We start from the raw sequence: 21,459 nt of genomic DNA, 5'->3' as shown, positions 1-21,459 counted from the left end.
TAAAATTCTTCACCTATGATTATGACAGTGCCAAATTCATATGAACTCACTACAATTTATACACGATTCAGCAACATATTATAGCAATTTCTAACTTGTTTTACTCTACAGTTTATATATCTTACAGGTGATGTAAATTTCAAGAACACACTTCCTCCAAGTAAAACATTGCAAGTGTTTTACTACTTCAAATTTAATCATTTTTATATGCAAATGGATAACATACAGGGCCTTTACAGTATTTAGAAAAACTTGTGATTTAGTCTCCATTTACAAGCAACGATCAACAATTATCTATGTGAAAGGTTTAAACTCAAATCATTCTAAATCATTCTGAACAAGAAATGGAGGTGTGTGTATCAGTTATACATGAAAGAATTAATCTATGTGTTAGCAAAATGGAGGAAAATCTAACTATAGCAGCTGGTGTGTATTTATATTATATTTTATTACATTATATCATATATTATATGTGGCATATATTCTATTACATATATGTATTACATACAGTGCACATGTACATGCATGCATAATATATTACACATATATGTAAGAGAATATATGCATATATATATATATATAGTACTTTAAGATTTTATAATCTCCTAGAGAAGCACAATTAAAGGAAGCATGTGAGCAAGGTGAATTTCCCAGTGGCTGAAGTGCTCTGAACACAGGCGCTAGAAAGAGGGACAGAACTTTCTTCTGGATCCCATGAGGGAGGCTCCTGCGTGCACAGCCCTCCCTTCACTGTCCCCCCACCTCAACATTCAGTCTTCATCTTGCTTGAGTCTCGTTTGTAGGAGAAAAGTGAATCTCACACACGTAATTCCTACCTTCTTTTCAAGAAATGCTTAGAAAGCATAAGCTTTATAGTGGATACTAAGAATGAAGGGCCGGTCAAGATAGAAACTTTGTCCCAGGAACATCACATGCTAAGGTCTGCGGTAGTTGCCACAACAAATACAGAGGCAGAGTGTGGGTGTCGGGAAGGAAGAAGGGTCTGAACAGCAGACGGCTGCCAAGGGCCACAGCTGGTCAAGGAAGGCTCTTCCTGCAGCTGGAAGACAGGGGATGAGAAAGTGCAGGCGAAGGGCGTGGGCGGTGTAGGGAGGGAGGGGTGGTTTCCAGCTGTGGAGACAATGGTGTTTCATGGGGGAGAGAGCATTCCAGCTTCAGCCTTAACGAATGGGAAAGGAAACCCTTTTTGTGTAAGAATGGGACACAAGGGGTTGCTTCAGCAAGCGAACAAAAGGAGCAGTATTTGGCAGGCGAACATCTGCTTTGCTAACACTCAGTGGATAAAGGGGGCGAGGGAGGGATGGGGGGGCAGGGGGCGGGGGAGCAAGGCCACACAGCCTGAGACTTCAGAGCCCCAAAGGCCAGGAAACGCGTGGATTTTGCTCTGGGGCAAGAGGAGTGAGTGAAAACGTTTATCAAGGTGTTTTCATGATCAGATTTTTGTTTTAGAAAGGATACTCTGGTGACGCTTTTGGATGAAAATAGGGAGGAAATTAGGATAACTGATGACCTGTCTTCCACGACACTTCCCATTGGGAACTTGTGTAAGAAGCCCCTTCCCACAATAGGGACAGTCACCCCATCCCATAATATTTGCTGGGCATCTCAGGCACCCAAACAGTATTTTACGCATCTTAGCACTTATCACAATCATTGAATTAATTGTTAACTGGTCGATTCACTTCTCAGAAAAGAGTAAGGAAGAGGGGAAAAAAATAATAGATAAGGTAGTATAGGTTTTTACTAAGGATCCTTTATAATTCCAGACTAAAGTTTTCTGCCCAGATAGAATATGATAAATTTATGCCACTAAACCTTTCATATTGGGAAATTATTATCAATATTTAGGAGTATAACATTTTCTGCTGAAAAGTCATAATTGTGTTGTGACAACTCCATAAAATTTTATAATGAACTAAAATCATAAACTCTGGCTGCTACATTCTATTGTGATAATTATATTTTGTCAAGTATCCATGAATAAAAATAAAAGGAATATTCATGGGAAAGTAACTGGAGGAATGTTGTTGGGAATTTAGGTGAAAAAATGTATTAACTGAGGCTAAATAAGGGACTTTAGAGGCATTGGTCCAGCATAAAGAGTGAAAGTCTAGGACTTATTCTAAGTTTAACTGTCCATTTTTTTATAACAAAATAAATATTCTGAAGCTCAGTCTTTCAGTTTTTAAATGAGATTGATATTTTCCATTTGCTCATAAGGTGGACCCACTCTCTGCCTTTTGGGAAGCTGGTCCTTCTGCCTCTGCCTTGGTTTCCGTGTTCACATCCATCACTCTCCAAGTCCCAGGCACATGCTCTTCTTATCATGGCAGGATGATACAAGGAAAGCCTTGCCTGAAAACTCAACCATCCTTGAGAACTGGCGGAAAGCAGAAGCTAAACGATTTGGCTTAAGAGACTAAGCAAGTTGCGTTGCACAGTTCATGAAGAGCCCGTGATCTAAAATACCAAATGCTGAAATAAGTGCTTGGGGGGAGCTTTCATTTGATTTTAAGAAGCCTGTGATTAATATAATAGAAGTTCGTAGAAATCATTTGTCTCCCATATGCAAGTTTCTTAAGCAGAAATTAACTTTCTTGTCATATAATTGTATTTTTAAAATGTTTTCCCTCAAACAGAATCTAACCTTAGAATTTTTATCTGTTTTATTTCTTTGAGTGGATGGCTGCTATTTTGAGTATATAGAAGAAAACCTTGACTATGTTGGGTTCTAAATTTTACTGTTGGGAAAAAGGAACTATTCCATAAAATTATAAAAGCTACTATCTGGTTGACTCCAGGAAAGAATCTAACACAAAAATATTTTCCTGGTCAAGAGTGAGAGGGAAGAATTGGGGATCCGGTGTTGAGTAAACCACCAGGAAACCACCAGAGAAGGATCTTCTAGAAATGAAGCCATCCCAGAAAACTGGCTCAGGTTGGAAGCAAAGTTTAGGAGGGAAACCAGGATGCCAAGTTTGGAGGGGTCAGATAGGACTCTGCCTGCTTTTACATCTCCTGTCACTCAAAGGTGTGTTCACTGATCCAGTGATTTCCAGCATAATCAATAACCAAATATATGTGCCAATACCCCACAGGCTGATCAGTGTTCCCCTGGCTCACATGTGAGGCTGCAATCCTCCTCTACACACTAAACAACCAAAGGAGAAATGCTTTTTTCTAACAAAAATAAGAACAAAGGCACATTTATTCTCTCTGATTATTCTGGATCAGAATCCAAGAAGGAAATTGAAGAATTTTATATCACACTGATAAAAGAATTGTAGTGGATCTTGTATAAGACATGTTTGGAAAACCTGTTACTTTAAGTCATCTTCTTTTATATTATTTTATTATACCAAGAGCTGGGATATTTGTTTATAAAATTATGGAAATATTAACACCGAAAGAGATATGACGGTGAATTAAAAATAAGAAGAAAATCTTACCAAATTCCTTTGGTACCGTTATGGAATAGAGGCAGATCTGACCAGCTGTATAATTGTGAGGGTAGTTGGGTGACAAGACCACCCCTTCTGATCCAGTGTACTGGCCTCCACAGGGGGCTGAAACAGACCAACGGAGAATTACATGCTATGCGTAACCACATGGCAAGTGACAAGTGACAAGTGACCTAAAAATGAAAGCACTGAACAAATGAGCATGATTATTCAAAAACTTAACAAAATATCACAGTTAAAATCTGATCTTACATTGCTATCAAAAGTAAAATAAAAAGAAAAACAAAGACTGACCAGGTGAGAATAAAAGTAATTCAACTTAAGAGGAAGACCTAATATTATTTTTAAGGACGTTCTCAGACATGCTAAAACAATAATGAAAACAGTTGTCATGATAATAAAAACAGGTCCGATAAAGAAAAATTCTTAAGTTATCAATACGTCAAAAGTCTACCAGAACTTTCTGGTTGATATCAACCATCATATTAACTTAAGAAATACAAAGATTATTTCAGTTTTCTATTGTCTTTATATTACTGTGGGACTAAAAAAAAGTAATGTTTACTTTTAGTTCTTTTTGTGTTTTCATCGTAGATTCAGCTCAAGAGTGACATGTATAGTTACTAGTGGGTGTGGGGCCTCTTCCTATAAGTTCCATTGAAAGCTGAAGGAACCCAAAACTACAAAGTCAGGGCAGGTACATTGATGAGGTGTTATATGAACAGTTCAGAGAGAGAGGGAGTGTGTGTGTGTGTGTTTATTTTCCCTCTGATCATCTTGTTACTCTCAGCATTGCTCTTGCTGAGAAAATAGAAAAATACTGTAGCTTGGATATTCAAAATACTATTGTTAAACATCTTAAAATAGACTTTCAACTAAATCCCAGTTTCGGGATTAAATTGCGAATACTTCAATTCCTCATATTTTTACTTAAAAAGAGGTCCACATCTGCTCATCTGCTTAGGACACTATTTATCCACTGAAGTGACGCCAACTGCCCCTCAGCTGTGCCCTTTGTGGCCTGACTGCATGCCTTCTTATCCTAGATACATCTTCTCTGATCTGAATTCAGAATTATTTTTCAGTATTTCAGAAAGTTCATATTTCTATAGCTTACTTCTTCTTAATGTGACAGTTTTCAAGCATTAAAAAGGATAGAAATCGGGGATAACGTGTCAAATCTTCTGAATGTTAAGTAGCACATTGTTAAGTCCTAATTGATGGATGGGACTTTCTCCAGGATTAATAAAGCTGCGCAGAATGCTGATGCTAGTGTCAAAGCACCTCAATGATGACTTGGCAGGAGACTTCCCAGGTCCAGCTTTATGCAGCTGGAAAACTGAAGTCATACTCTAAAAGTCAAAGGAAGACAGCTTAAATACCTGACAGTTATAATCTATTTATGATCAACTACTAGAGATCTCCCTTAACTAAGCTAAGAGCAGCCTTCATGCTGATGTCTTAACTCATAATAATTTTATCACCCTAGAACACTCACCATGGCTTTTTTAAAAATCTTAAATAGAAAAAAAATTTTTTTCACTTTTAGATAGAGGAAATTTTCACTTTTAGATAGAGGAAATTTCTGTAAGGTAAATTTCAAAGCTCAAGGTTTTCAGTGAAATGCTGGGAGCCTCATTCCACCAGTTTAGATATATCACTTAATTTTAAGAAAATTAGTCATATAAATTCAACCAGGTTATTTCAGAACTATAATTTTTCTTAAACACTCAAAAGTTCAAATTTTTAAAAATAAGTACAAATGAAGAATGGAAATCTATTTTCTTTTAGACATATAAAATTTAAGCATATCTATTAAAAAGTTTATCTATTTCAAAGTTTAAACAACAAGCATAAATGAAAAGTGGAAATAAATCTTCACTGAGCTAATATTTTGATGCCCAAATGATCAAACAGAAATCTTATATCTACTGATATATTTGTTCAAGTATAACTACAAAAATTTATTTTGTTAATGGGTAGGATGAAAGATCATTACTTTATGATAATAGAAAACACTAAAAAATAAAAAGGATAAAATGAAAGAAAACAAACATGGCATTTTAGGTCCTCTGCTACCTTGATAAACTGTGCTATGCTTATACATTTTTCCCCAGATTTAAAGATAAGCACGCAAACTGCATAACATACTACAAACACAACCAAACATTTGTGAAATTGAGAAAAATATGTAGAGAATTTTCATTTAATTCTTAACAATTACTCTGTCCATGTTACTGTGTTAACCTGAGAAACAGGCATGGTCTTTCTCATGTTAGAAATTCTTTTATATTAATGTGATAAGAGAAGGAAAACAAATATGCTGTTACTCTTTGGTAATTAATGTATTAAACAGATCATTTCCTAAATGAAAAAAGATTTGCAACAGTATTCATTGCAGATGGTAACAAGAAACTGACTCATCCATTTGGTTAATTGGAGTATATGTCTCATATATAAAGGCAACAAAATACAATCAAATTTGAATGTAAACCAAAAACAACATAAGTAAATAAAAGCCATTCTGACCCATGAAAGAGACTCCAGGCTGTTTCCATTTCTGTTCTAATTCAACAGGAAACCTCAATGAACAAAAAAATGTAGGCAATAGAAAGAAAAATTATATCATGAATTTAAAACAAACTAGCCCAAAATACATCCCTTAATATATGAACGATCAAAATATTTAAAATATAACAACATTCGCTTAGTTTAACTGGTGATCTGAGTGACCCACAGGCATTAATTCAGCACAAAAGGTGCTGTTCTCCTTGAGATATCCAAAATAAACTATGGGAGAGAACATTTCTGTTTAATGATTTGGAATTTTTAGTTTTATTTAAATTGAAATAAATAACTTAAGGAAAAACCAGTGTTGTATGTTTTATGCACATAAATGTGATGACTGGTTAACAGAAACTATGCTTGAGTTCACGGGTCTTCAGATACGGAAAAAAAATCTCTAATTTAAAATTAGATTATTTATCTGTTGCCTAAATGTGGCCTCATTTTTCTCGTTTAGCCTATGGCTAAAGAATTTATCATCATCCCCCATAAGTTCAAAGTATGTTTGAATTTAATACAGTGTGCACTTTTAAGGATGCCATTTTGAGGTGACTCTAGTGAACGTACGAGGACACTCTTCTATCCCCCAGAGAGGAGCGCTGTGATGCCACTGACTCAAAGCTTACTGTAACGTTTACACAGACATTGAACTCATCATCTGGACACCCCACACAGCCACGTGGGCCCTTCACCATTCTCCCCTCACATGAACCTCCTGGAATCCAAGAAGCAGCAATAATTATTTCTCTGAGTTTATTGTTAGAGGATAAAATATGTAAGACTAGGAAGACTTCAATTTTCACTGGAAATTGTTTTGCCTATTCCCTGATTTATTCATTTCCTCTGAAAACGTGTGTGAAGTTCCCTGTCTGCGCCAACCTTGAGTACTGCAGGGCTGGAGGACTAGGTTCCTGAACAGAAAAGCTCTCAGGGTCATAAGACAAACCCAGAAACACAGACATGCCAGAGCAACGCAGGGCGTCAGGTCTGTTCGCCTGTGTTGTTTGCTCGGATTTTTCACGTACTAATTTTCTGAAACACCACTTTGGTCGGAAGTTACAAGCATCAGAGCCATCCTAAGGAAAAGATCTTTATTTCATCAGTTCAGTGTATCTAACTAAACCGGTCCTTGAGTTCATCCTAAAGTAAACTTGGAATCAATTTTTCTGTCACAAAACACAGGATTTTACTGTCTCCTTTTTAAGGTGTATCACACAGTCTGGAGTTTTGTCTGTGGAGGGTCCCACGAAGCTACCCACCAGACACAGAACCTGGAGGACAGCCCAGAAGTCTGTGTTCAGACCCCTCCTCTCAGCACCCCCCCAAGGGCAACTGCAACCTGACTTCTGTCACTGTAGGATGGCACTGCCTGTTCCTGAAGGTTGACCTTACCCTCTAATAGGTGCTTTTATTAATTTAATGTACATGAGGAATTACAAACTGTTGGTATTTGTGGAGAAATGACACATCCTTATATATGTAATATATGTATATGTATGTGTATATATGTACAGAGAGAGAGGCAGAGACAGAGAGACAGACAGAGACACAGACAGAGGGAGATACACACACACACACACACACACACACACAGAAAGGCAGAGAAATAGAGAAAGACAGAGAGCAAGAGGGAGACAGACAGAGACAGAGACAGAAGCAGAGAGACAGAGGCCACCTAGAGACTGGTAATTCGCATCTCTCATACACAAAAACAGCAATTAGAAATGCCAAACGATCTAAGTGAGAGAAAAATATCTCCCCTTCCAGAAAGCTGTGAGAATGGCTAATCCACTGGGTAAATTAAACGACCAAGGAAGCTCAAGTTCTTATCCCACGTTGCTCTGCGGGGTTTCCCCACCAGTGAGGAGGGGATACAGGACTGAAGTGCAAACTGTCTCCAAAATGAGAGTGCAAATTCCAGAGGGAAGTTATCCCTGAAGGAAACACCGGTTCCATACGTACCATTGCAGGAGGGCAAGACCCGGTTCCAGGCGGGTTTTCCATCCGCTCCGATCACACACGTGATGGAAGACGGGTCAGCGATCTTGTAGCCAGAGTCACACTGGTACGTGACAGTTGAGCCAAGTTTGAAGTCCGTCCCAATCCTTGTCCCATTCATTATGTTTCCAGGGTCAAAACAGGCTTCCCGTGGTTTCTCTGGGGAAGACATGAATGTAAACTCCATGATGGCAGGAATTTTATTTTATTTTTTTGTTGTCGGTTGTTTATATTTTTAGTACCTAGAACAGTGTCCAGCATATAAAATATGCTCCAAAAAATTGATTGACTAATTGACCAAGTTGTCAATTAATGTTCAAGTTAATAATTATCATAGAAAAATAGAAAAAACTCCTTTCAATAAAATTCTTTCTTATTTTTCAAATGACAATTCACTACAGAATTGCTGTTGAGGTTGACTTCCTGACTTTTGTACTTAACTCATGCAATCACAGCACATTTTAGGAAGAGATGGGAGAACTGGGCTTCTCAAAAGGAAATTGATTTAATGCATGTAAATTAAGAGTGATTTCTCACGCTGGTGAGATAATCGTGGAAAGAAGTTCTGATCTTTTACCTCTCTCACTAAGTCAATGAAGCCACTCGTAGCTGGAAGCACATTTCCTGATCCATAAGGGTCAAGCCCTGTGTCTGGGATGTAATAGTTGCTCAACACAGTTCTATTCTAATTCTAATAACTGCTCAAAGGAATTGAGGGCATGTTATGTATCGGGCACTGAGCTGGGTACACTGCATGTTTTTCATTCAAATCTTCACTCCACCTCTGCAACGTGAGGAGGATCTGTGGCCCCATTCTACATTTTGAGAATCTGAAGCTCAAGAGCGGTTAAATAACTTTCACAAAAACACACTGCAAAGATCTGTCCAGCTGTGGGGGCCACTAAAGGAGGCATTTGCTAAAAGCCTCTTTTTCCCAGCTATAAATACAAAGCTCTCTTCTTTCTTTCTCACAGTCCTGTAGCTGTGTGGGTAGTGCCACTTATGTCCTGGTAGCATTAACACTGTAAATGTCATATTTCAGCAGACCTTCCAAATGTCTCTAAATCACGTATCTACATCTCCTTCTGCTGTGTGCAATTCCATCATCTGAATTGCTTTCTGTTTGTGCTTGTCAACATCCTTCCCTCCATCAGCAAAGCCCCTTGTAATGTCAGAAGGCTCTGAATTGAATTTTACAGATCTTCAAGGGATCAATATAGATGTTATACTGAAATGTTTTTCTTCATGTTTTTGGCCTAAAGTTAAGAAAATGCTATTTGTCATGAATGTGCTATTCATGAATGGGGTTATTAATATCAATATAGGCTCAAGGATAACTTGAATGGATAAAATAAATATGTTTCAGTTCTTTCTATTTGGGTTGACAATCTTTGCCCCAGGGTTAAGCAAACACATAAAAAATCTCTGGAAAGTATAAACGGAAGCCTGCATTTTACCTTTTTGGGGGTTGTGATCAATGTGGATTATGTTCCTTTTTAAGCATTTTCCCTTCCTGAGTGTCTACTTATGGCCAATGAGTAAATCCACACAGTAGTGTTAGGAAGATGCTCCTGGGAGATTGTGGCAGGTGAGTCAGTAAAGAGTAAAAATGCAATGAGCTCTGAAAACTACATCCTACATCCTCTTAGGAATGGATAACAAACAGCGGAAGAGGGAAAAGCACAAACTTTGTGACGTCCTGCAGGACGGAGAAGAGGCCTGTTTAACTGTATTTATTCAATATCTCTCATTATATTTTTAATGACCTATGTGTCAACATCAGCCAAGCAGAGATCTCTCTGGCAACTGTTGGCCTAATTATTATAACCAGCTATTAGAATATTTTATTTACATACTTTGGTTAAAGTGCAACATAAATATATAAATATTACACTATCACATGTATTGGACATGTTATATTACCATATATATCATATATCATCCATCATGTATTATCATATGTATCATATACCATCTGTAATATATATTATCATACATCATATGTATCATATGCCATGTATAATATATTAATTATCACATATATCATGAATATATTGTATCATATATATCAATTGTGGAAACCCCTCCAGGTCCTCTATTTTTGCTCTGGTTAGAGACTCACAGCAATAGTTGTGTACTGTGCTGGGACCAACACTCTCTAAACACTTTACTGAAAACCAATTTGGATATTTCAAGGAGTAGGGGACATTCTGATAATTCTTTAACGCTGCCTTAGATCGTTTATTTTAAGCAAATAAGGGACGAAATAAAAAAAACTGTGGGCATGAGAACAGTCCTTCCATCGGACGTCGTTTACTCTGTCATCCAACAGAATGTATCGAGTGTCTAATAAATACAAGCACTGGTCTAGGGCATATATTTTTCTCCTATAAAATGATGGAGAAAGGGCTTCCCTGGTGGCACAGAGGTTAAGAATCCGCCTGCCAATACAGGGGACATGGGTTCGAGCCCTGGTCCGGGAAGATCCCACATGCTGCAGAGCAACTAAGCCCATGTGCCACAACTACTGAGCCTGTGCTCTAGAGCTCACGAACCACAACTACTGAAGCCCGTGCGCCACAACTACTGAGCCTGTGCTCTAGAGCCTGCGAGCCACAAATACTGAGCCCATGAGCCAGAACTATTGAAGCCCGTGCGCCTAGAACCCATGCTCTGCAACGAGAAGCCACCGCAGTGAGAAGCCTACGTACTGCAATGAAGAGTAGCCCCTGCTCGCCACAACTAGAGAAAGCCTGCGCACAGCAACGAAGACCCAACACAGCCAAAAATAAAAAATAAAATAACTAAAATTATATTTAAAAAAATGATGGAGAAAAAAATACATGCCTGTTGCCTGGTCAGCCTTTTTGATCACTTTTTGTTATAGTGTCTGTTGGTTTAGTGTACTGTTTGGTTAAATACCACTCCCACGATTTTCTGCTCTGTGTTGCAAATTGAGACCTCTGGTGGCCAGTTTTTCTTCATTTCTCCAAATGCACTGCATCGAAGCTTTTACTTGCATTTACTCAGTTGTCAGTTCAGGATGTTTGGTGATAACTCATGGCACGCTTTTTGCTTACAAGTTGTCACATTTCCCAATGAGATGACTTCATTACATGCTGTGCTCTGCCCTGGTTCCTATTGGTTCCGCTTATGGACGCCTCCCAGAACGCCTGTGCCAAAGCTGCCGGGCCCCTGGGGTCACTCGGCAGGACTGCCCCGTGGCTCCTTCTGGTCAAGCCCAAGAGCTGGGTCTGCTCCCTGCTTCCCTCACCATATGGGGCCTTGTACTTGCTGTTTCATTGCTGTGTCCTTCCTTGTTTTCTGATGATTTTTTTTCACAGGCTCCACTGGAGAACTTTTAAAGCGTGAGAGCTCTAGCACCCATTTAGAAGGCTCTGCTGGTCCCCAAAGAACCAGACCAAAGAGGCATCCCTGTACCCCTACCATGAGGGACACAAGTTCTACTGCATTTACTCACTCATCTGCAGATTCTCTTACCCTAGGATGCCCTGGGGAATACAAGGTGATGACAGATGTACAGTCTTTTTTTTTTCATTGAAGTATAATTGATTTACAATATTATATTAGTCACAGTTGTACAGCACAGTGATTTAGTATTTTTAAAGATCATACTCCATTATAAGTTACTACAAGATAATGGCTGTAATTTCCTGTGCTGTAGAAAATATCCTTGTTGTTATCTATTTTATACATAGTAGTTTGTATCAGTTAATCCCATACCCCTAATTTGTCCCTCTCCCCCTTCCTTCTCCCCTTCGGTAACTATAAGTTTGTTTTCTATAAGTTTGTCTGTGAGTCTGTTTTTGTTTTGCATATACATTCACTTGCATTATTTTTAGATTCCACATACAAGTGATATTATACAATATCTGTCTTTCACTGTCTGACTTATTTCACTAAGCATAATTTTTCTAGGTCCGTTCATGTTTCTGCAAATGGCAGAATTTAATTCTTTTTTATGGTTGAGTAGTAGTCCATTGCTGGCTCATATGGCAACTCTAGTTTTAGCTTTTTGAGGACCCTCCATACTGTTCTCCATAGTGGCTGCACCAATTTACATTCCCACCAACAGTGTAGGAGGGTTCCCTTTTCTCTACACCCTTGCCAACATTGGTTATTTGTAGACTTTTTCATGATGGCCATTCTGACCAGAGTGACATTATACCTCATTGTTGTTTGGATTTGCATTTCTCTAACAATTAACAGTGCTGAAAATCTTCTCATGTGCCTGTTAGACATCTGTATGTCTTTCTTTTTGGAAAAATGTCTCTTCAGGTCTTCTGTCCATTTTTTATTGCATTGTTTGCTTTCTTGGCATTGAGTTGTATGAGCTGTTTATATATTTTAGATATTAACCCCATGTTGGTCTCATCATTTGCAAATATTCTCTCCCATTCCTTACAGTTTTATATTTAGATGAAACGTGTGATTTTTTACTCATTACAGAATGGGCGTTGTCATGGTGACATGCACTTCAATGAGTTCTTATTAATACAGAAACTGTCTAATGATATGGCAAATACTTAAAAGTACTGCTGTTAATTATTCGTGAACATTAATGGATCCCATCCAAAAAGCACAGCAACTCCTTCAATTGCTGAATTGTTTAAATTTTTTTAAATTGTATATTGTACTAAAGATCAGTAAATTTTTAGATTTCGGTGTTTTTGAGGAAGTAGGTTAATTTACTACTTAAAAACAATATCAAGAAATACAAGTCCATTAAAGGGTTAACACAGATGAAACATACCCTATATTTTATTTTATAATTCTAGTAACTAATAACTAACTCAAAAGATTAAATAAATGTATATATTTTCATTTTTTTATAAAGCACTCACTACTGTCAATTAATATTTTGATAAATCCTTTTCTCTGATTCTTTGTAATATACCCCGTGTTTTCCTTGTTGACATGAGAAACAGATTTGAAAAAAATATATATATATATAATATATATATATATATATTTTTTTTTTTTTTTTTTTTTTTTTTTTTTGCGGTACGTGGGCCTCTCACTGTCGTGGCCTCTCCCGTTGGCGGAGCACAGGCTCCCGACGCGCAGGCTCAGCGGCCATGGCTCACAGGCCCAGCCGCTCCGCGACATGTGGGATCTTCCCGGACCGGGGCACGAACCCACGTCCCCTGCATCGGCAGGTGGACTCTCAACCACTGCACCACCAGGGAAGCCCTGAAAAAAATATATATTTATTTTCATGAACCCAACAGCAAAATGCTTAGGTTGGGGTGATCTTTGTGAGTCTGTTTGTTTTCTCTGGATGCTAGTGACAGGGGGTGGTGGATCCCAAAGAAGTGGGAGTCACTCATGAGGTGACCAAAGAAGAAAGCGCTGACCAGGATCAGTGCTTGCTCCCCATCAAACCAACCACCATGGGTGGTCAGGACAGGGAATGGCAATCGATATTTTACGTCTTGAAAAATACTGAGATAAAACTAAGCTATTTATCAGGAATTCCTTGGCAGTTCGTCCAGTGGTTAGGACTCCATGCTTTCACTGTTGAGGGCTCGGATTCATTCCTTGGTTGGGGACCTAAGATCCTGCAAGCCAGAAAAACCCCAAAAAACAAAAACCAAACTAAGCTATTTATGTACTTAAATTGAGTCATCCTGAAGAAACAAATTAAGATAGTAAAACACATATTAAAATAATTCTTAAATACTCTAATTATTTATTGCACAAATCATAATTCATCTTTAAATGGCTATGAATTTGGAAAAAGAAATCTCCCTCCCCCCTTTTCTTTTCTTTCAGCTAAGATAGAAATGCGTGTTGGAAATTTCTTCTCCACTGGCGAGATCGACCCTGTTCCCCAGATGATTGAGAGAGATGTCAGAATTTTATGCATTGAACAGATAGGCAAGACTTTATAAATAAATGCTTATGATTAAAGAAATCTCAATACAAGTCACTTTCCTCACAAGTTAAGCTGGTCACAGTACCTTTAAATTCAATGGCGAACCCCGACAAGCCCACAGAAGCATCACTTCGAAATGCCAGAAAGAGACTATTTCCACTACTCTCAATTCTTTCTGGGGCTTGAGAGCCCTGGAAACTTCCAATGAGAGGGCTGTTGGAATCCTCTCCTTCATAGATATGTAGGAAATCATAGCTGGGCTCCATGTTGAAACTAAAAGGAAAAATATTAATTAGATTATGCACCTAATATATGTGTCTCTTATCTTCCAGACTATAAAGTCTCTGAGAGCACACAGTGATTTTATTTGCCTTTGTAAAATAATTTTTAAAAATTAGGACAATCCAAAAGTTAAATATAATAATAATCAAAATGGCAATAAATAACAATTATAACAAATACAATTAGTATTTTATACAATCACCAACATCTTCAATACAGTATGATTTTGAAGATAATCTGAAAGAAAATGAACCCTTATAATATAGACATAGTATGTCTTCCCTATAACCATGATATTTCTAATGAAATGCAGTTTGAAAGAATAGGGTTCAGAAGGGATGCATTCCCACTGGTATTTGATTTTTATGTGAATATTTTTAGTTTTAATAACATATATCCTTGATGTTACTGACAATTCTTAAAGTTAAAAAATACTTTTGTTTGAGTTTACTTTTAAAATTGTAATTGCTTCTATTTGCTTAGATAATCTGGCCAATAATAGCAGTCCCTACAGTGGTACAAAGTATGGAAGTCAACTGTTTCACATCATTTCACCTTGACTGGATATTCCAATTTTCTCTTCCCCTCTCCCTCCTGCTCTTTCCCACTCTGCCTACTTCTCTCTCTGTCTCTGTCTCTCCTTATGTAAATACCCTAATAATTTCCAAAGTCTAACAATTAACGCCCAAAGCTCTCAAGTGGGATGCAGCTTTAAATGTCTCTGCCATTTATGATGAGAAGGATGATGATAGTCTGGGAACTTTAAAAATATACCTCCTCTCAAGTGACAGACTGAACTTCGTTTACATGTCCAAGGTCTCAGTGGGATCAGAACAAACAAACACACTAGACAGAGGTATTGATGTAATCCATTCTGACTTGCCCTCCTATGTCCCTTCATCTCTAAATCAGGGCCTTTGGGGTCTTTAACGTGGACCGATCCACGCGGCTTCCACTCTCTTTCCTTTCCCTTGACAGCATATTTGTATACAGGGATGGAGAGAGTCAGGAGGTTTTATAATCACGAACATGTGCTGTTGTTTAAGTGACTTTAGTTTATCTGGATATTCAAGGGATAAAACGTGAACCCAAGGTCTTTCCAGAAGCTGCCCACTGCATTCTGAAGGATGTAGCACGGGGGACCACCAAGGACCCGACGTTAGTAAGACATCTGGACCTGCATCGCGCCATCCCATTTCCTGTCAAGGTGCCCTCGCTCCCATGTGAGGTCCTGAACACATTTATTCAAGGAATTTGTCAGAGGTTTCAGAGTCTGTTTATCTGACAAGTTCCCTGAAGTCGGAAATGAAGAAAAAGTAAAAGACTTGAGTGACTAAAGAGTGAGAAAAGAGGCCAAGAGGAACTGCATCAACCAAACAGAATTTGGTTGGAATAACAATTTTTTTGGAATAGTTTGCAAGGATGTTATTAGACTCTGGTCATGCTGTACCCCTGATAATTGGCATAACTAATTATTACGATAGATTATTTTTGAACATGGAAGTACGGTCAGGCACAAACAAACATATTCTAACTACCCTCTCCTTTTGGATGTGCTGTCACACACACATAGAAGTCTGAAGTGATATTTACAATTAACGACAGTCCCTTTGGTTAAACCCTGTCTTATTTCTACCTATACCAGATGCACAGATCTACAAGCCCCAATAATAGGCCAAAGTCTGGCCATGCTTTTAAACCAAATTTAATTTGAGTTCCAATGTGTGAGTCGCATCAGCCCCACAGTCTATAGAAGCCTGTGATAAAACACTCCTCCCTGAAGACCCCTCAAGTACCAGGGTGAGCCTTGAAGCTCATATGCGCTCCAGGTCATGTCATTCTTTGCCTTCCTTTTTAGTAATGCTGGGCTCCCCTTCCCTCTCCACACCTGACTGCAGTCACACTCTTTAAACAGTGCATCCTGGGAAGGCTGTATCAACACCAGCTTCTTTGACTGGGTCCTTGAGCATCCTTGTTCCCATCTGGTACTTCTGGCTTCCTCCTTCTTTCTACTAAGTAGATCTAGGAGCTGAGGTCCCAGGAAAACTCCCACCTGAGCACACACAAGTTGTCCATTCCTTAGAACATGTCACAGGTATGTGATTTTCTGTGACACCGGGTCAGCTAATGATTCCAAACTCTTAGAGTCGGAAGAAAACTTGAAGATTTTCTAGGTCAACCTTCTTCCAGGGAAGTGCACAAAATTAAGTGAGAAAACTTCTTGTGTAAAACTGCCTTATATATTATATACTATTATGAATTGCCCTTTGGGAACCTTGATAATGAGTCACCATGACCCAAGGGAAGGTAGGAAACGCCTACAAAAAGACTCTGTGTTCTCTGAAAGGCTTTAATTGTTAATTTACTTTTAATCTCCCGGTAGCAGAGGTGTCTCCTGGTTTTAAGGAAGGCGCTACTACAATTTAGCATTAACAAAACCCATAAAGATAGTCAAAAATATAACCAGCAAATGTTCACAGCTTTTGTATAATAGCTGAGTGGCATAATAAGGTATTCATCATTTGGTAAATTTATAGCAGCTTGAGTAAATTCAGGAAATGATGGCTTATTAAACTACTTAAAATTCAGAATCACAGAGGTTTAAAATTATACTGACTCATATCTCATCAGGAGGAGAAAGTGAAGGAAGATAAGCAAAACCAGGCCTGAAATATTGATGCAAACATCTCAAGAAAAGAAACTTGTTCAATTGACAGATAAATAAATCTAATCAGACCACTTTGCCTTGGGGAGCTAAGAGACCAATAGGACAGTATATAGAACCACTTCTCTTTTAAAATACCACTTCATTTAGTTCAAAAATCAAAACATGAATTTGAAAAAGATCATGGGATTTAGAAAAATTCAATTATTTATACCATATATTTATAATGTGAGAGTTCTATGGAATTTATATTTATAATATAATCATATTATATTATGATTTGAACTTTTACCATTTAGTGTAGCAGAAAGAAGTTAGCATTTTTTTTTAAAGAACTAATGTTTATTAAATCAGACTTTACAGTAATAAAATTTGGGGAACTTTTGTTTTCAGAGTTCTACCAAGTCTTGACTATCTTAATGATAATAACAATACTACCTTCGGGAATGGCAGACAGGATGTACTATGGAAATGAATTAGCACTCACGCATTAAGAGAAATATAATATATCAATGAGAAATTAAACTAAGTATATCTATATCACTTTATTATCACTTTTCTTTGAAAATTCTGTAAATTAAGCCCTCTCATGTAGAACACACTGTGTGCAAGATAGTATTTAAAAGCAATTCTTGCCACATCATGTGTATTCTAATGCAAGTAGAATGCTGAAAAGCAAAATAATCTATTTCCATTTTTGTCATGCAGCTTGATGTAGTACCTGTTAGACACAAGACCTCAGGCTTTGCTAGATGTAAAACTGAAGACCCCTGAAGGGATGAATGAAGTAATCTTTAGGTATGACATTTAAAGTCTCATTAGGGACTTCCCTGGTGGTGCAGTGGTAAAGAATCCGCCTGCCAGTGCAGGGGACACAGGTTCGAGCCCTGGTCCGGGAAGATCCCACATGTCACGGAACAACTAAGCCCATGCACCACAACTACTGAGCCCATGCACCTAGAGCACATGAGCCACAACTACTGAGCCCGCGTGCCTAGAGCCTGTGCTCTGCAACAAGAGAAGCCACCGCAATGAGAAGCCCACGCACCGCAACGAAGAGTAGCCCCCGCTCACCACAACTAGAGAAAGCCCACATGCAGCAACAAAGACCCAACACAGCCAAAAATAAATAAATAAATAAGTAAGTCCAGAGGAGCTTCACAGGCGAATTCTATCAAACAGTTAGAGAAGAGCTAACACCTATCCTTCTCAAACTCTTCCTCATTCTACGAGCCACCATCACCCTGATACCAAAACCAGACAAAGATGTCACAAAGAAAGAAAACTACAGGCCAATATCACTGATAAACATAGATGCAAAAATCCTCAACAAAATACTAGCAAACAGAATCCAACAGCACATTAAAAGGATCATACACCATGATCAAGTGGGGTTTATCCCAGGAATGCAAGGATTCTTCAATATATGCAAATCAATCAATGTGATAAACCATATTAACAAATTGAAGAAAAACCATATGATTATCTCAACAGATGCAAAGGAAGCTTTCGACAAAATTCAACACCCATTTATGATAAAAACCCTCCAGAAAGTAGGCATAGAAGGAACTCATCTCAACATAATAAAGGCCATATATGACAAACACACAGCCAATATCGTCCTCAATGGTGAAAAACTGAAACTATTTCCACTAAGATCAGGAACAAGACAAGGTTGCCCACTCTCACCACTATTATTTAACATAGTTTTGGAAGTTTTAGCCACAGCAATCAGAGAAGAAAAAGAAATAAAAGGAATCCAAATTGGAAAAGAAGAAGTAAAGCTGCCACTGTTTGCAGATGACATGATCCTATACATAGAGAATCCTAAAGATGCTACCAGAAAACTACTAGAGCTAATCAATGAATTTGGTAAAGTTTCAGGAAACAAAATTAAAGCAGAGAAATCTCTTGCACTCTTATACACTAATGACGAAAAATCTGAAAGTGAAATTAAGAAAACACTCCCATTTACCACTGCAACAAAAAGAATAAAATACCTAGGAATAAACCTACCTAAGGAGACAAAAGACCTGTATGCAGAAAATTATGACACTGATGAAAGAAATTAAAGATGATACAAGTAGATGGAGAGATATACCATGTTCTTGGATTGGAAGAATCAACACTGTGAAAATGACTACACTACCCAAAGCAATCTACAGATTCAATGTAATCCCTATCAAAGTACCACTGGCATTTTTCACAGAACTAGAACAAAAAATTTCACAATCTGTATGGAAACACAAAAGACCCCGAATAGCCAAAGCAATCTTGAGAAAGAAAAACGGAGCTGGAGGAATCAGGCTCCCTGACTTCAGACTATACTACAAAGCTACAGTAATCAAGACAGTATGGTACTGGCACAAAAACAGAAATATAGATCAGTGCAACAGGAGAGAAAGCCCAAAGATAAACCCACGCACATATGGTCACCTTATCTTTGATAAAGGAGGCAAGAATATACAGTGGAGAAAAGACAGCCTCTTCAATAAGTGGTGCTGGGAAAACTGGACAGCTACAGGTAAAAGAATGAAATTAGAACACTCCCTAGCACCATACACAAAAATAAACTCAAAATGGATTAAAGACCTAAATGTAAGGCCAGACACTATCAAACTCTTAGAGGAAAACATAGGCAGAACCCTCTATGACATAAATCACAGCAAGATCCTTTTAAAAACAAAAATAAACAAATGGGACCTAATGAAACTTAAAAGCTTTGCACAGCAAAGGAAAACATATGACAAAAAGACAACCCTCAGAATGGGAGAAAATATTTGCAAATGAAGCAACTGACAAAGGATTAATCTCCAAAATTTACAAGCAGCTCATGCAGCTCAATATCAAAGAAACAAACAACCCAATCCAAAAATGGGCAGAAGACCTAAATAGACATTTCTGCAAAGAAGATATACAGATTGCCAACAAACACATGAAAGAACGCTCAATATCAATAATCATTAGAGAAATGCAAATCGAAACTACAGTGAGATATCATCTCACACCAGTCAGAATGGCCATCATCAAAAATCTACAAACAGTAAATGCTGGAGAGGGTGTGGAGAAAAGGGAACCCTCTTGCACTGTTGGTGGGAATGTAAATTGATACTGCCACTATGGAGAACAGTATGGAGATTCCTTAAAAAATTAAAAATAGGGCTTCCTTGGTGGCGCAGTGGTTGAGAGTCTGCCTGCCAATGCAAGGGACACGGGTTCGTTTCCTGGTCTGGGAAGATACCACATGCCGCGGAGCAGCTGGGCCCATGAGCCATGGCCGCTGAGCTTGCGCGTCTGGAGCCTATGCTCCGCAACGGGAGAGGCCACAACAGTGAGAGGCCTACGTACCGCAAAAAAAAAAAAAAAATTAAAAATAGAACTACCATACGACTCAGCAATCCCACTACTGGGCATATACCCTGAGAAAATCATAATTCAAAGAGTCATGTACCAAAATGTTCACTGCAGCTCTATTTACAATAGCCAGGACATGGAAGCAACCTAAGTGTCCATCAATAGATGAATGGATAAAGAAGACATGGCATATATATACAATGGAATATTACTCAGCCATATAAAGAAAGGAAATTGAGTTATCTGTAGTGAGATGGATGGACATAGAGTCTGTCATATAGAGTGAAGTAAGTTAGAAAGAGAAAAACAAATACCATATGTTAACAAATATATATGGTATCTTAAAAAAAAAAAAGGTCATGAAGAACCTAGCGGCAAGATGGGAATAAAGACACAGACCTACTAGAGAACGGACTTGAGGATATGGGGAGGGGGAAGGGTAAGCTGGGACCAAGTGAGAGAGTGGCATGGACATATATACACTACCAAATGTAAAATAGATAGCTAGTGGGAAGCAGCCGCGTAGCACAGGGAGATCAGCTCAGTGCTTTGTGACCACCTAGAGAGGTGGGATAGGGAGGGTGGGAGGGAGGGAGACACAAGAGGGAAGACATATGGGGACATATGTATATGTATAATGGATTCACTTTGTTATAAAGCAGAAACTAACACACCATTGTAAAGTAATTATACTCCAATAAAGATGTAAAAAAAAATATGTAAGTCCTACTTAAAAGAGGTATTCCATAAGAGACGGTACCTTTTGAATATCAAGGCGATGACGAAGTCTGGGTTCACCTTTATTCTCCAGTCACACTCTTTCCCGGGAGGATAGGGCTGCGGGTAGTTGGGGGACAGGATGACACCGGCCGGGCCAGTCAGATTCCCACCACAGGCCGCTGTCACAGGAGAGGAAGGTTCAGGGGAGAGAAGGGTGCTGGTCAGTGTGAAAGGAGACGGCACAGGGTTCATCGAAGACACTGCGTACTGGCTTATTAAACAACTACCCAGAGGAAATTTTAAGACCCAGAAGGTCTGTACATGTTTTTATGTGATTGTTACCAAATTTTATATAATATCCCACTCCATTTTTAAGGAGGATTTTCAATGCTGACAAATGAAATTTACTTCCTTTAATTTTAAACTTTACCCAGTTAAACTGAACAGATTATCTGAATCCTCCGCACTACAAATATATGAAAACAAACTGCACA

The 21,459-nt window shown here is 38.3% G+C and overlaps 1 protein-coding gene across 1 annotated transcript in view; it reads right to left on the bottom strand.

Moving 5' to 3' along the window:
- The window catches only part of CSMD1 (CUB and Sushi multiple domains 1), a gene marked incomplete at its 3' end in the record, with an annotated part of 1,744,596 nt that overhangs the window by 186,894 nt on the left and 1,536,243 nt on the right, over positions 1-21,459 (bottom strand). Inside the window, exons 28-31 of the mRNA XM_082863948.1 lie at positions 21,006-21,144; positions 14,030-14,217; positions 8,010-8,204; positions 3,471-3,587 (exon numbers count right to left, since the gene is read on the bottom strand). Coding sequence (XP_082720074.1) covers positions 3,471-3,587; positions 8,010-8,204; positions 14,030-14,217; positions 21,006-21,144 — 639 coding nt within the window. The remainder of the gene's footprint in view (positions 1-3,470; positions 3,588-8,009; positions 8,205-14,029; positions 14,218-21,005; positions 21,145-21,459) is intronic.

Source organism: Leucopleurus acutus (genome assembly GCF_964270905.1).
Source record: "Leucopleurus acutus genome assembly, chromosome: 21".
Classification (NCBI taxonomy): Eukaryota; Metazoa; Chordata; class Mammalia; order Artiodactyla; family Delphinidae; genus Leucopleurus; species Leucopleurus acutus.
Note: the sequence above shows the minus strand (reverse complement) of the source record. Positions and strands in the feature narration are given on the sequence as shown.